Source organism: Pseudorca crassidens, chromosome 5, assembly GCF_039906515.1.
Source record: "Pseudorca crassidens isolate mPseCra1 chromosome 5, mPseCra1.hap1, whole genome shotgun sequence".
Lineage (NCBI taxonomy): Eukaryota > Metazoa > Chordata > Mammalia > Artiodactyla > Delphinidae > Pseudorca > Pseudorca crassidens.
In genome coordinates, this window is record NC_090300.1 from 124,146,261 (window position 1) to 124,160,533 (window position 14,273).

General features: G+C 34.1%; 1 protein-coding gene across 2 annotated transcripts in view; it reads right to left on the reverse strand.

Annotated features, from left to right (window-relative positions):
• The window catches only part of TMPRSS15 (transmembrane serine protease 15), a 130,669-nt gene extending 119,158 nt beyond the window's left edge, over positions 1-11,511 (reverse strand). For both annotated transcript variants that reach the window (XM_067737288.1, XM_067737287.1), the window contains exons 1-4: positions 11,367-11,511; positions 8,333-8,463; positions 7,981-8,048; positions 2,011-2,162 (exon numbers count right to left, since the gene is read on the reverse strand). In XM_067737288.1, the coding sequence (XP_067593389.1) occupies positions 2,011-2,162; positions 7,981-8,048; positions 8,333-8,463; positions 11,367-11,511 (496 nt within the window). The remainder of the gene's footprint in view (positions 1-2,010; positions 2,163-7,980; positions 8,049-8,332; positions 8,464-11,366) is intronic.
• Positions 11,512-14,273: the final 2,762 nt, after the last annotated feature.

The following is a 14,273-nucleotide window of genomic DNA, read 5'->3' on the forward strand; positions in this document are numbered from 1 at the left end:
TTTGAAAATTCACATGATGCAAGTGAATATTAAACTTAAATACCTAAAATTAATTATGTTGATTATGTTAATTATATTAATTATGTTTATAAATGTGTTTTAATGTAGTTCAACAAGTTAAATGTAACTTCAACTTCTGGATCATATTCTTGAGTTGATGTTGTGATATAGTTTATTGAATTTATGATCCTTATTCTAAGTTAATTCAAAGGATATAGTTTTATTGAATAAATAAAGTTTTTAAAACCACAAACTCCCCTCTCCCAAATAGTCCCACCATAGAGTCATGAAAATAAGTTTCAGCACACCTGTCAATTCATTTGCCTCAGCAGACCTCCAGAAACTGATGCCTATTCAAATAAAGATAGCAAGATACCACCTTTCTAGAAGAAAATTGACTATTGAAAAATAATCAACATTGTTTAAAGACAAAACTATTACAAAGAAACTCTAATATAAGTGCTAAGAGCGCAGATATTAGGCTAAGACCGCGTGGGTCAGAATCCTCAATCCACCTCGAATAGCTAAATTTTCTGTATGTTAGTTGTCTCATCTGTAAAATGGGGGTAGTAAAGATACTGTGTAATAAGATTGGTATGAGGAGTAAATGTGTTGATAGAAAAACCACCTGTTGTAGCTAATAATAGTTAGTAGTAGTTTTCAGCTCATTTGAATCAGACAAAAATCCAAAACAGTCTCTGCTCCAGCAGCTATGCCAGAGGGGACCAAACCATCAGTTGAAGAAGCACTTAAGAGCCTGAGCTGTCTTCTCACTGAACAGGCACAGCAGGATATAGTAGGGGGCTTAGTGAAGGAGTACTGTGCTTTATGAACCCATGTTGTAAAGGAAAGCAACTCGAGGTCTGCAATTTTGTATCCACTATAACAAAATTTTAAAAATGCATGTTTTTTTATGTTTCCTTTAAGGGCAAATCTATACTGACATCTCATTCTGAAGCAAAACTATTTGAACTGGCAATAAGCTGTTTGCCTTTATTCCACTTGATGTGGATATTTATATATTGATGAGCTTTCTAACATCTAAAAATTTCTGAATTCTAAGACATATTTAGCCTGAAGGTTTACAGATAAGAGATTGTGGATCTGGATGGGCCTGGCAACTTACTATTGTTTTCAACCAAAATAGGACTCGGTATACATGTATACATGTTTGTTGAATTAAATTGAATGGGAAATAACCAAAATGGAAAATTTAGAATAACCTAACATTGATAGGCATTATTGTCTTGCTATTATATTTGATGCCCTATATCTCTTCCCCTTTGATTATTTTTATCTTAAAATTATTTATCATTTTAAAATAAAGTTTTATTTTTTATAAGTAACTGGGATGAATCAAACTCATAATCCCCTCTTTTTACTTCCTTTCCTTCCTTTTTTTTTTTTTTTTGCGTTATGCGGGCCTCTCACTCTTGTGGTCTTTCCTGTTGCGGAGCACAGGTTTTCTGGATGCGCAGGCTCAGTGGCCATGGCTCATGGGCCTAGCTGCTCCGTGGCATGTGGGATCTTCCCGGACCGGGGCACGAACCCGTGTCCCTTGCATTGGCAGGCGGACTCTCAACCACTGCGCCACCAGGGAAGCCCTTCTTTTAAGTCCTCAGTCAGAGACTGGATTTGCCACTTGACTATGTAATCTAATAATATCTATATGACTATCACAAAGTAATGTGTCACTTTCCAATGCAGGGTTCCTGGAAAGTCAGGGTGTGCTTGGCCAATGGCAAAAGTGTGATCAGACCCACAAACATTTATGCATGCCAGTATTTTCAGAACCTTTTTGATGTTTGATGTTTTACAAACATTTTCTCACTGACATTTTTCTCCAAAACAGTTTCTCCATATTTTATTTTTACTATGTAAATGTGTTACCTCAGTCAATAAGACAGGTTTCTAAAGTCCAGGGTGATCCCACTGCTCCCCTGATACATAGCTAGAATTTTAATTTCATAGCTTAACAATTCAAAGAAATCAAATAATGTTCACAGGTACCTGTAATATCAATGCTGTTCACATCAATATGGAAAATGGCCAGTTGGCTGGATTTCTTTGCTTCAATGCCTTGAATCATTTCTTCTTTTACATTTTCATCTGACACCCACTGGGCAAAGAGAAGGTCAAATATGACTATAATGCTGCCATTTCTGCAAAGCAAAAAAATGACATAAGAGAAAAAAGTTAGCCTTCTTCAAATGATTTGTGTTCAATTTATGTAAGGTGTCTTTGAAATTCTCCACGGTTATCCCCTTGTTAATCCTTATTACACCTATACAAAGTAGGTCATATCAAATATTATCTTTATTTCACAGGTGGAAGAAAGAAATTTAAAGACAATGTTTCTCCAAGAACACAAGATATATCCAGATTAGAACCTGATTTTTCTGAGTTCCACATTAGCATGCTAATCCCTAGGCTAGACCACAGATACTTGTGTCAAATTAAACCAAATCACATGGTATCATGACATTTATTCTTATTTTACTGTTTGAAATAATGAAGAATGTGAATTTGTAATTTTTCATAGATGACTTCTAAGTAGGAATAGGTCTAAAGTAGTTTCACTGATTTCAGAGAAAAATTTTCTATATAGTTTACGAATGCTTGATAGCAAGCTTATAGCAACTAATTTATATCTACTTTTTCTTCTATATTCTTAATATAAAATAAATAAAATATGCCCTGATTTAGAAGGGTAGAAAGAAGACAAGCATAAGTGGATTATTGGGAATTTGTGGGATATTCTGTCTCATGGTCAAGTGTTGGGATTATCTTGCCTACTCGTCTCCGACCGTAACATTAGAGTTCAAGTACATGACCCAAGTCATCTTCTCTTTTACTTCATCGCCTTCTCTGAAATATGCATTTTCAAAGTTTTCTTCACTGGTGATTTGTTTACAGTTTAAAGAATCATAAAAATGAATAAAGTTTGGGCCCACTAGAAATACTGGAGAGATTTTTGCTCTTCTGTCTACATTTCTACTTTGCTACTGTGCTTTTAGGATACAACTGCTTGGGAAACAAACTCTAGCTCTGGTCTTCATTCTGTATCCTTCAGTAAGCTGGGGGTACTCAGGGTTTACTTGGACCCTTAAGAGGCAGACCAAGGAGAACCAGATTTTGCATGGCATGTTTGCTGGTTCTGAAATTTACACATTCACATTCATATCCTTGTGATATCTTTAAGTTAATGAGTTTCTTGAAGGGTTTCATCAACTCCTGAAGAGTTCTTTATGTATCTGTATGTATATATGTCTTGATAAAAACCTATAATAAATGTTTTTTTTTTTTTCCTCCAAGACTATATACAGGATAAAAATGTTCCTGAAAGATCACAGCAGATCAGCATTTCCTCTCGGTAGGATATTCCTTTTTGGTTTCTGTGCTACTATTCAGGTTCATCGTTTAACAGAAGTGATTCCTTTTTATGTAGCTAGCTTTTCATGATTGATGTGAACAGGATTCTCTGATCAATAATTGCACATTTCACCTCTATTAGATATATTATTTTAAAATGTTAGAATGTTTAACTTTCCAATCATCTGATTAAATCAGAGTATCCAAATCTTGTAAATGGCAAGGCTCCTTAGTAACTATTTAGGTCCGGGTTCCCAAATTTACCCACACATGGAATCACTACTGTCCTTGATAAAAATAGATTTCATCACAGACACTGTTTTTATCTATTCTTCCACACTTGTTAATTTTTCCATGCTGGCTGGTCTCTAATTTTGTTTGAGAATAACTCTCCATTTTCTCATGGCTTCTCCAACCATTTCTCATGTCAATGATAGTTTTATTCATGGGCATATGACGAGGCCCTGGTCAATGGAACATGAGGGGATGCTGATCGGAAACTTCTTGAAAACTTCTCTATATTTAATCAAATAAAGGTTCATAGTGGACTACTACTCTTCTTTGTTGAATGTTATTATGTATACATGTGATTGCTGGAACTGTCACATCTATGTTGGGACCATGAGGCAAGCTATGATTGACAAGCTAAAGATAGTACAATAAAACAATGAAACCACCTAAATTCTTGATTATATCTCTGTCATTGTTCCACTGAATTAACCTCTGCTGAAACCTCCAGATTTCTTGTGATGTCAGATGGTAAATTCTTGTTGTTTAAGGCACTTTTAGTCACATGTTCTGTTAATTGCAATTAAAAAAATCTTAACTGGCATACAACTCTCAGGCCTCATCTATATTTATTTAAACAGATGCTCAAGAAAAGGGAGATGACTCTATTTTTGCATCTGATGTTGGCCAACATTGCAATTTTATAAATAGGGAGAATGAGACTCAGAGTAATATAGGTAACCTTGCCTAGAGTTATACAGCTTATTAATATCAGAGAGAGAGAAAGGAATAAAACCCAGAACCTCTGTTTCCCTGATGTGTTTTGCTATAGTTCCCATCCCCACCCCACATACCACTGCTATCAACACCATTATGAACTATTTGTCAATAGGAAAGACAATACAACACATTTGCCTAGATGCAGATCCAGGTTTTTATCATCTTACATTGTTACCAGAACTTTATATCTAAAAAGATGCAGAAAATAGCTAGTTGGAATTGGGGGGGGGGGGGGAGGATGGATATTTTATTGCCGCCACACTTTGAGAGATAGAAGTTTCCCTCTTCCTGTCCCTTTCCCTTTCTCCCTCCTCCTCCCCGCCACCTGTTCTTTTTCTTCCCATTTTCCCTCATCCTCCATCTCTTCCTCCTCCTCTGCCTCCTCCTTTTCATTGTCTCCTTAACAAACGTCACCCCCCAAAATTCTTAAATGGACAGGGTTCAATATGGTAAAGATAAAGTGAGAGTGAGCAAAGTCCATTAGTTTCTCTGTCTTCAATTTCTAATCTTTACCTCCTTGGTTGCACAGCAGATAGCTTTAATTCTGATGAAATCGGATTTTTCTCTTTGTGTAACTTTCACATATTAAGTTTGACTGACCACTTGCTTTTATTTTATTTGAGTTAGGGAGTAAAAGAGGTAAGGTAATTTTGGTAGAGAGCATACAAATCTGGAATTTTCTTTCACTGAGTTGAAAGTAACTGGATAAGTTCATCCTCAGGCATAAAACATCTTTGTATGAAAGATGTGTTTTCTTACTTGTGAATTATACATTGAATTTAATAATTTATACTTTGCAAGGACAGGAGTGACAGATCCTATATCCACATACAGTTGTATTCTTTAAAATTTGTTTCTTACTCAGAGTAAATGTTGAGATAAGAGAGATATACAGTAAAAATCAGGAAACCCATAATAAACTTTTGTGTTTCATGTAATAAGGAAGCTATATTATGTTAGTAGTTTAATAATGATCTCTATCACTGCTGTGAAATTGAATTTATTTATTAAGGTAATGTGAATTCTTCCTTTAGGGAAAAAAAAAAAACAATGGCCATTTTCATTTCAAAGTACTGTTCCAGTGGAATATCTGAGTCTGTTTTTTTTTGTTTTTAACAGATAAATCCTATCATTATACAGAGAGCCTGTGTGCAATAAATCAAATGTTTCTTATCTCTTATTTTCCTTAATGATACTGATAACCTCTAGGGTTGCTGAGTAAACAAAAGTCTTTCCTTTCCTAACTTGACGACTTATCTGTGCTCAAAGGGCAAAATAAGCTTCATATTGCCATAAAGTGTAAACAGCACTTTATTAGAAGAATCAACTCCTAAATGCTCTTTGAGTCAAAGTGCTTTCCACAAAGCAGAATAATAGAAAGTGTTCCCAGATGAGTGTAAACCATTTGCTTGTCCTGTAGAGTGGCTCTACACACACACACACACACACACACACAACTTAGCAGGGGGAGCAAGATTTGACATTAAATAATATTTTTAAAAGGAAGAAGTGATAGATTAATGACTAAGTTTAGTATTCTGAGTGCTATAACTCGACCATGTACACAAGAATGGGATGTGTATTTCAGTAAAATCAGTAACAAAAAAGGAAATAGGCATTTTAAAGGATCTTTAGATGTATTTTTCACAGTTGGTGTGGCTATTGTTAGTTAGTTGAGAAGTCAGTTATTTCTGTGTCTTGATTTTATCAATTGGAGTTTAAGGTGAAAATAATTTACAAAAGGAATTAGGAGTCTGTCAATTTTTTCTATAAGTGGAATATGTCATTTTAAATGTGATTATTTAAAGTAAACCTAAACGTTTGCTTGTTACTTTCTTTCCTGCTTCTGAATTTTTCTCATCCTTTTCTTCTCTGTCTCCCAAAGTACCTACCTGTAATTTATATTACAGACATTTTCATGAAATTCCTTTGCATTGCATCTTTTAAAAACTCACTTCTGATTTAAAAGTAGTTCAGCTACAATGAGGTGAAAGTCTCTCTACACTGATGAAGTATATTATTTGAGAATTGTTATAAAATATGTATCAAGGCTTAGGAACTATATTAGTCTCCTAGGTAGTTTAAAGGAAGGGAAAGAAATAATTCCTTAGCTCAAATAATTTACAGTTTCACATATAGTGATTTTACTATCTAGAGAAACATAAGTTTACTTAATAAATATCAAAGAAAATGCTCGGGTTTTGATAAATCACCAGACCTTATATAAAAGTCTATATTCAGCAAATTTTCCCAATCTAGTAAAAACAAAGTTATCCAGCATGTTGTAAACAAGAGAAGACAAAGAGTTCCATTAGCAAAACTATCCTAATAAACTCTGCACTAGATACTGTGCTTTGCATGGGTTTCACTGGTTAGAGCCTGAGGAAGGCGAGGAAGGACCAGGGTTACCTCTCCTTAAGCAAGGTTTTAGTTCTAAAACCTTTAAGAACTAAATTTGAATTGAAGATTTAATGCAGATCTCCATGGTCAATCCTCTCCAAAACTGCAAAAGAGAAATTGGTTCCACTCATTCCAAAGCAGAGAAATAAAGTGAAATAAAATCTTTCATGCATGGTTTTACCTTCACAGAATAAATACTGAATAAATATTTTAAAACAGTGCTTTGAGGAAAACACACAAACAAAAGAAAATAATAAAAACCTTTCCTGAGAGTTCACCTGTGTCATTATAGCCCTAAAATTAGGCCATGAAAGAGGCTATCAGAGATCATAAGTCCTGGAAAACAGGAGTCAAAGCCTCTGTGTTGTGGATAAGAATGAAGCCAGTAGATGGAGGGAGGGTGGACTGGCTACTGAGACTATGATCTCATGAATATGCAGTTGGATAAAGAATGATAAATATAGATAGATAAGTAGGTGAGAAAGAAGGAAACAGAGTTCTAATTTTTTTTTTTTGGTATAAAATGAATCTTTGTGCTTTTTTTCATGGTGGCTTCCACTAAGTGGATACATTTTGTTCCAACAAGAAATGGCAAGGCCTAAAGTTTCCTTCTGCCCATTAACTAATTCTGTCATTGTTTTTCTTTTTCTAAACATAATCTCTTTTCCTTTGACTTGACCTCCCTACCTCTATTTGGTCATTGAGAACTAAGGACCCTTTTACTAATGTCAGGACTTTTGTGAAGACCATGTACCAAGTATCTTTGGTGCCAGGCTTTCAGGTTCAATTAGTCTTTCTATAAAGTGAGATTAGTCTTTCTATAAAGTGAGGCTCACTGCATTCTCCAATGACCTGGAGTACCCTATGGCTTCTATTTGATATAGGTTAAATGTCAAGACTCCTAGGCATCTGTATGCAGTCAACCTCAGCCTTCTCCATGTGTCTCTGAAAGATTTTGCACTTAGGAGAGAGAATCATGTTAATATGAGATAAATTATCTAGCATTATTATTATTATTTGTTACAAATATAAAAGTTTATACTATGCCACTTTTCTCAATCCTCCTGGAAAATGTTGAAAATTCAAAATGTTCCATTTTCTCCTAAAAATAGTGACACTCTTTTACAAATATTAACAAAAAGATCACTATTTTGTGATCCTGTGCTTTCTATCTATAGAAAAATTTTGAACTATACTTACTCAAATTGTAAAACTCTTGAGTTTTTATATTCATTTTTCAGATTACTTGATTGAAAGATATCATCTATCTAAAAAAAGAAAAGGTTAAGAAAAGGCATATTAAATTTAAGATTTTGTTTAAAATTTTAAACAAAGTAATCTTTATATTCTACTTAGAACTGTATTGGAGTGATTTCCTTCTCTGTGATGATGGGTCTCATACATTTAAGTATGAGTAAATGTAAATGTAAGTACCTTTACATTTATTGACTAATTTTTTTCAAAGAGAACAAGATCTATGTATCTTTTGGCAAGTGGTTAGCAAAACTATGTTATGAAATTTTAAACTAGTTGAGGAAAGAAGGTCTCTTACCATTTGCTGAATGTCAAAAGCAAGAACTTTGAAATCCACTGAGAGTTTGTCTTGCAAATTAGGATTATATGTAACTCCGGATGTTATTGTCAATGTCCCTCTGGCTTCATGACTTTTTCCAAATGCTGCATCTAGATGAATTAATAAGAAACAAAACACTGAAAATGTGAATAATGAATAAGAGAAAATATGCACATTCCGGTTAAGACATAGAAGTAAAGTTCTTGCTTAATGTGCTGGCCCTGGAGTTCTTGATTTTTTTCTTTGCAGTCTTCGTGTTTCATCATCAGCTGTTTTTTATTTTTTAACTTATATTTTTAGCTATCTAGTTGTTTTAAAAGATTGAATATTAAACTTCTTCTTCTCTATCCCATTATTTTTTTTTTTTCTTTTCTTTGAAGTCTAACCAACTCTCCAAGCTTCCAAGTTTTGTTTGGTTTTTGTTTCTTTGTCATTGAGATTTCTGTTAGAAGATACAGGGATGATCAACTTCCACCAATCATGGGAACTGATTCAGGGAAACATAGTGAGAAGTGGACCATTAAAAGTTTTGTAGTTACTTTCAGATACTTCTTGAACACCTGGCATCAAGGGACACTGTTCATTTTCTACATGTGGATTGCTGTGAAGATTTCAGTGTGTGTATTACTTTGGAGCATAGTTTTGAAACTATTTCTCTCATTCTAATAATTATAAAATTGGCATGTATGACCTTTTGCCATTAGATGGAGACTGTCATTACTGGAGAAGTTATTGAGAATGCTGCAGAAAATTTATTATCTCAATATGAAACAATATAAGAAAAAAGCTAACAAACTGAATACAAACATGGGAAATAAAATGTGCCACTAAGGCCAGTACAATCCCATTATGAGATTATTTTCTTTGCATATATATTTATATTTAAAATGAATTGCTTCAGGTGAAACTCACACAATGATGAAATCATTAGTAAATGTAATAATAATGATGCATTGACCTGGTATGAGAAGATGTTATTTCTTCTTTTCCCAGATGGGGAAATTTGGGCTTAGATTCACTAAGAAAATTTCCCAATGTGACAAAAGTGACAGATCTGGAATTTAGAAAAAGGATTGACTGACTTCAGAACCCAAGATCTGTCATATATTGACACAAATCTCCTAGTCCAGAAGGAACTGTAGAATTATTACTTTAAACAATAAACTTGCACTTCGTCTATACAGTTACCATTGCATAATTGATGTAACATATTATTAGTACTATTTCATTTGTTTTTTAAATATTCAAAATAACATTTAGACTTGCATATTTAAAAGTTAAAGGCAAAGAAAGACTGAGGAACTGTCATGGATTAGAGGAGACTAAGGAAACATGATAACTAAACCCAGTGTTGGAATCTGCACTGGATCCTGAACAGGTAAAGACCTTAGTGGTAAAACTGGTGAAAGTTGAATAAAGTGTTTGGTTCAGTTAATAACATTGTAACAATGTTAATTTCTTGGTTGTGACAATTATACTATGTGTGTACTAGATATTGACATTAGGGGAAGCTGGATGAATGTCTACAATTTTTGCAACTTTTTAAAAGTCTACAATGGTTTCCAATAAAAAGTGTTAAGAGTATATAAAAGTAAAAGTATGTACTGAAAGTAGAATGTCTTATATCCTCTAGTGTTCTATTATTGCCTATCTCAAATCCCTTCTTATATTCAGTTGTTCACAATTAAATCATATTTATTTATAAATATTTATTTTTTTATTTTTCTGGTAAAATAACTAACTTTTGTATTTTTATTGAGCATCAAGGCTTCCAATAGACTTCCAAATAATTACATATCCTTGAAGTTATTCACAGTATTTAAGTAAGACCAAAGCAGCCTCTTTTCTAAAAGTCTCAGTGAATTTCTATAATTTATTAAATTGTTCTTTTAATTATATAAAATATCACAAGCTTTCTTTCTCTTTAAAATATATTCCTGTATGTAGCTATAGTAGTTAAATAAACCAGAAATTATATGGGACTTATTTTATAAAACTATAAATCATATTTATTACATTCTAATTTACTTATTTACTAAGGGAAAATAACTAACTCAAAGGCTGAGCATTTTGTTTTCTTGGTAAAACCCAAATCACTCACATATAAAAGGTTTTGCCCTGAGAGTTTTCAGAAGGAATTAATATGCCTATATATAATTCATCATTTTTTTAAAAAATGTGAAAATGTTCTCAGAAAAAATAAATCTAATACCCAAGTTTCTGCTATGCTGCCATTTTTAAAAAATTATCTTAGAAATGAATAAATGGTAAAGAAGAGCACAAGTTCTAAAGTTGGACTGTCTAGTTTGCACCACCTGGCAATGTTGCAAATTTAAGCAAGTTACCTAAATTCTCTGTCTCTGATTTTTCACCTATAAAAGGAGGGTAATAATAAAAACTAACTCATAGGTTTGTTGTAACAAGATAATACAATTGGAGATCTTTTAAAAGCAGTTGGTACAGGTAATTTAGCTCTAAATAAGAATTACCTTTTCTTTTTTCTTTCTGTCAATCACAAATTGCTACTCAGGCAACTTGAGATCTTTATAAATCCACAATTACATTCAAGTTGCCTTATACTGTTGCAATTCAAATTGTTGTACTAATAAGAGAATAAACATATAATTCTCTAGAAATAAACAATATTTTTTCTTTAACTTGGCCTACTTATCTTCTTCTATGGTCAACAATGTTTGAATAGGTTTATGACTTAAATTCTATCAGAACAGACCCACAGGCTATGAACCTACTTTATTATATGTTGGAACTGAGAACATTATCATTTTCTGTTTTAAAAACTTAGTCTCATGTTTGAATCCTGAATTAAAATCCGAATTATATATCATGTTAAAAAAATTCTATGAAGTAAACTACGGTGAAGCATCTGGATGCAATATAAACACCTTGCCATGAAAGCACAGCAATGCATACAATATGCTGGCAGGATTCTGGAGATTAAAGTGTATACATTCATCTGAGAGCACTTTTCTGTAGCCAGGTCTATATGACTTACCTCTTTCTGATCCCCTGATTGACAGCCAGGCCACTGCAATTAACCCAACACAGAGCACCACCAATATGGCAAAGAGAGCTGCAAACATGACTTCATAGGTGCTGAGAGAATGGCGCCTTGAGGGTACACTTCGCTTTGAGCCCATCTTTGGTTTTTGAAGGTTTGCTACTCTAAGGGCTCTGAGAGAGCATAGAAGCTTCACCAGCTGAAGAGCACAAGCTCTCCAGTTTTCCAAGAAGACTTGTCTAACAAATCTACACTAGTCTTACTAGTTAGTGTAAATGAGTTGTGTATGTCCCTTTGGCAACATTATGTCTCTATACATTAAGTAGCTTTAAAAGTGCAGTTAATGTTTAAAAAGATATTAGTGAGTACAGAGAAGCTTAGAGTTGTAAATGTTAATCACCTGAACAGGCCAGTTGTCAGTGTGAATGATGTTAACTGCATGTTGTAAACAAAAATGATACTTTATCATTTTGAGAACTGGTAGAAGAAATATGAAATTCATGGTAGTCAAATTAATCATTGGGCACATGCACATGATATTTGTAAAGAGTCCCTAACAGATCAACCTTCCACCCTCTGACTCAAGTCATTATTAAGGCATTTTTTCCTGTTTTATGTAGGTGTAGACATTCTAAAGATAAATTTTAAGCACATGTGTGTGTATGTGTATATATATATATATATATAAAGCTAATATATATATTAATACTTAATCTCTCTTCCCACCCTCCCTATATCCCACTTTCTCTCTCTTTTTCTGTATCTCTGTATACATATATATATATATTTTTTTTTTTCTTATTGAAACAATCACAAATTTTGTAATCTTCATTACATCACCCATGTGAAGTTATGCAGTGTAAGGGAGTATTGATCTAACCTAAAGGAAAGTCCACTGAAACAAGGCTTCATATGCCCACTTTTTATGGCCTCATGTAGTTATCAATGAACAGGAGTAGCAGCTGTGAGAGGAATTAAGCATTTTTTTTTCTATTTTAAGAAAGTATTCTGGGTGGGGAAGACATTACTCACTTGTCCAGGACTTTATCTTTTTAAAAATGCCAATAGGGCTTCCCTGGTGGTGCAGTGATTGAGAGTCCGCCTGCCGATGCAGGGGACACGGGTTCGTGCCCCGGTCTGGGAAGATCCCACATGCCGCAGAGCGGCTGGGCCCGTGAGCCATGGCCGCTGAGCCTGCGCGTCCGGAGCCTGTGCTCTGCAACGAGAGAGGCCATAATAGTGAGAGGCCCGCATACCGAAAAAAAAAAAAAAAGCCAATAAAAACAAGAGGACATGTTGAAAATTCCACACTCATAACTGTGGTTATGGGAAAACCAGGACTGTTCTCTGATAATTAAAGTACAGTTTATCATGGGAACTTCCACACTTTGAATAACAATGAGTTTAGAATTAAAAATTAATAAATAAAACCAAACCTGTTCTGAAGTAAACCAATTTACCTCTTGTTTTGGCAAGTAAAACTGGCCAGAGATAAGGAAGTACTAGGTCAGAGGTTAATGTGCTGAAATTGTGGCATTTTATAATTGGCTAAAATAAGCAAGAGCCATGTTTGTTTTTTCTTCACTCTTGAAGGAAAAGAACCACATGTTGCTCTCTGAAAGCCTTGCTGGTAAAAAGTGAAATATAAATAAATAAAGGTATGTCATGGAATGTATTTATATTTTTTATTTAACTGAATTACTACTAACTGTATTCTTTTTTTTTTTTTTTTTTTTGCGGTACGCGGGCCTCTCACTGTTGCGGCCTCTCCTCTCCCGTCGTGGAGCACAGGCTCCGGACGCGCAGGCTCAGCGGCCATGGCCCACGGGCCCAGCCGCTCCGCGGCATGTGGGATCCTCCCGGACCGGGGCATGAACCCGCGTCCCCTGCATCGGCAGGCGGACTCTCAACCACTGCACCACCAGGGAAGCCCTACTAACTGTATTCTTAATCCCTTTAAAATACACATGAAATGAGAGACATCACTGGTGGAGTTGGGAGAGCTTTATCTTATTTATATCCTAGTAATAGGTGAGACCCTCCCATACAATAGGAGCCTGGAGAATGACACTTGAATTTGGGGAGCCAAGAATATGGAAGTACAATGACTGTTTTCTTCATTATAGCTGATGCAGGTGCAGCATATTTGCTTTCAGGAAATCGAGTAGAACTTTGTTTTATTTTGACTTTATATAAGGGAAGGAGAATATAACAAAATGAGTTCACATACTATGTTCCAAGCACAGGACAATAATATATTAAACATAAGATTGAAAATAAAAAATATATATACTTATGTTCAGAAATGAAATCAGCATTCATATTATAAATTTTCCTTAAATTATATGTTTTAAGTGATTATACTTAATATGTTCAAATAAATGAGTGGAATAATAGCTTTCCTTTAAAAAGGCATTAATTTATAAAGGACAGAATGAAATAAAACAAACAGGTTAATGTGAAAAACGGACAAATCATATGTCCTGAAATTGAAAAATTTACTAAAATAAAATGGAACTTGGCATATCATATAACAAAACTCATTAAGCAGTTATAATAATAAAGAGTGCGTGGTATTGGTCCAGGGGTAGAAAAATATCTCAGTAGAATAAAGATCCCACAAACATCCTGATTCATATGTGGAAACTTCACATGTCAAAAAGATAGTCTTACCAATACGTCAGACAAGGATGGCTATTCAAGAAATGATGCTGGGTCAGCAGGTTAGTCATCTCAGGATAAATAAAATTAGATCCTTATCTCACATCATGAAGAAAAATAAATTCCAGGTGGGTTAAATATACAGAAAAACTGCAAAAAAAAGTTTGAAGAAAATGTAGGAATATGTCCTCCTGATGTGGGATACTAAAGGAGTTTTTAAAAAAGAATAAACATTTTTAA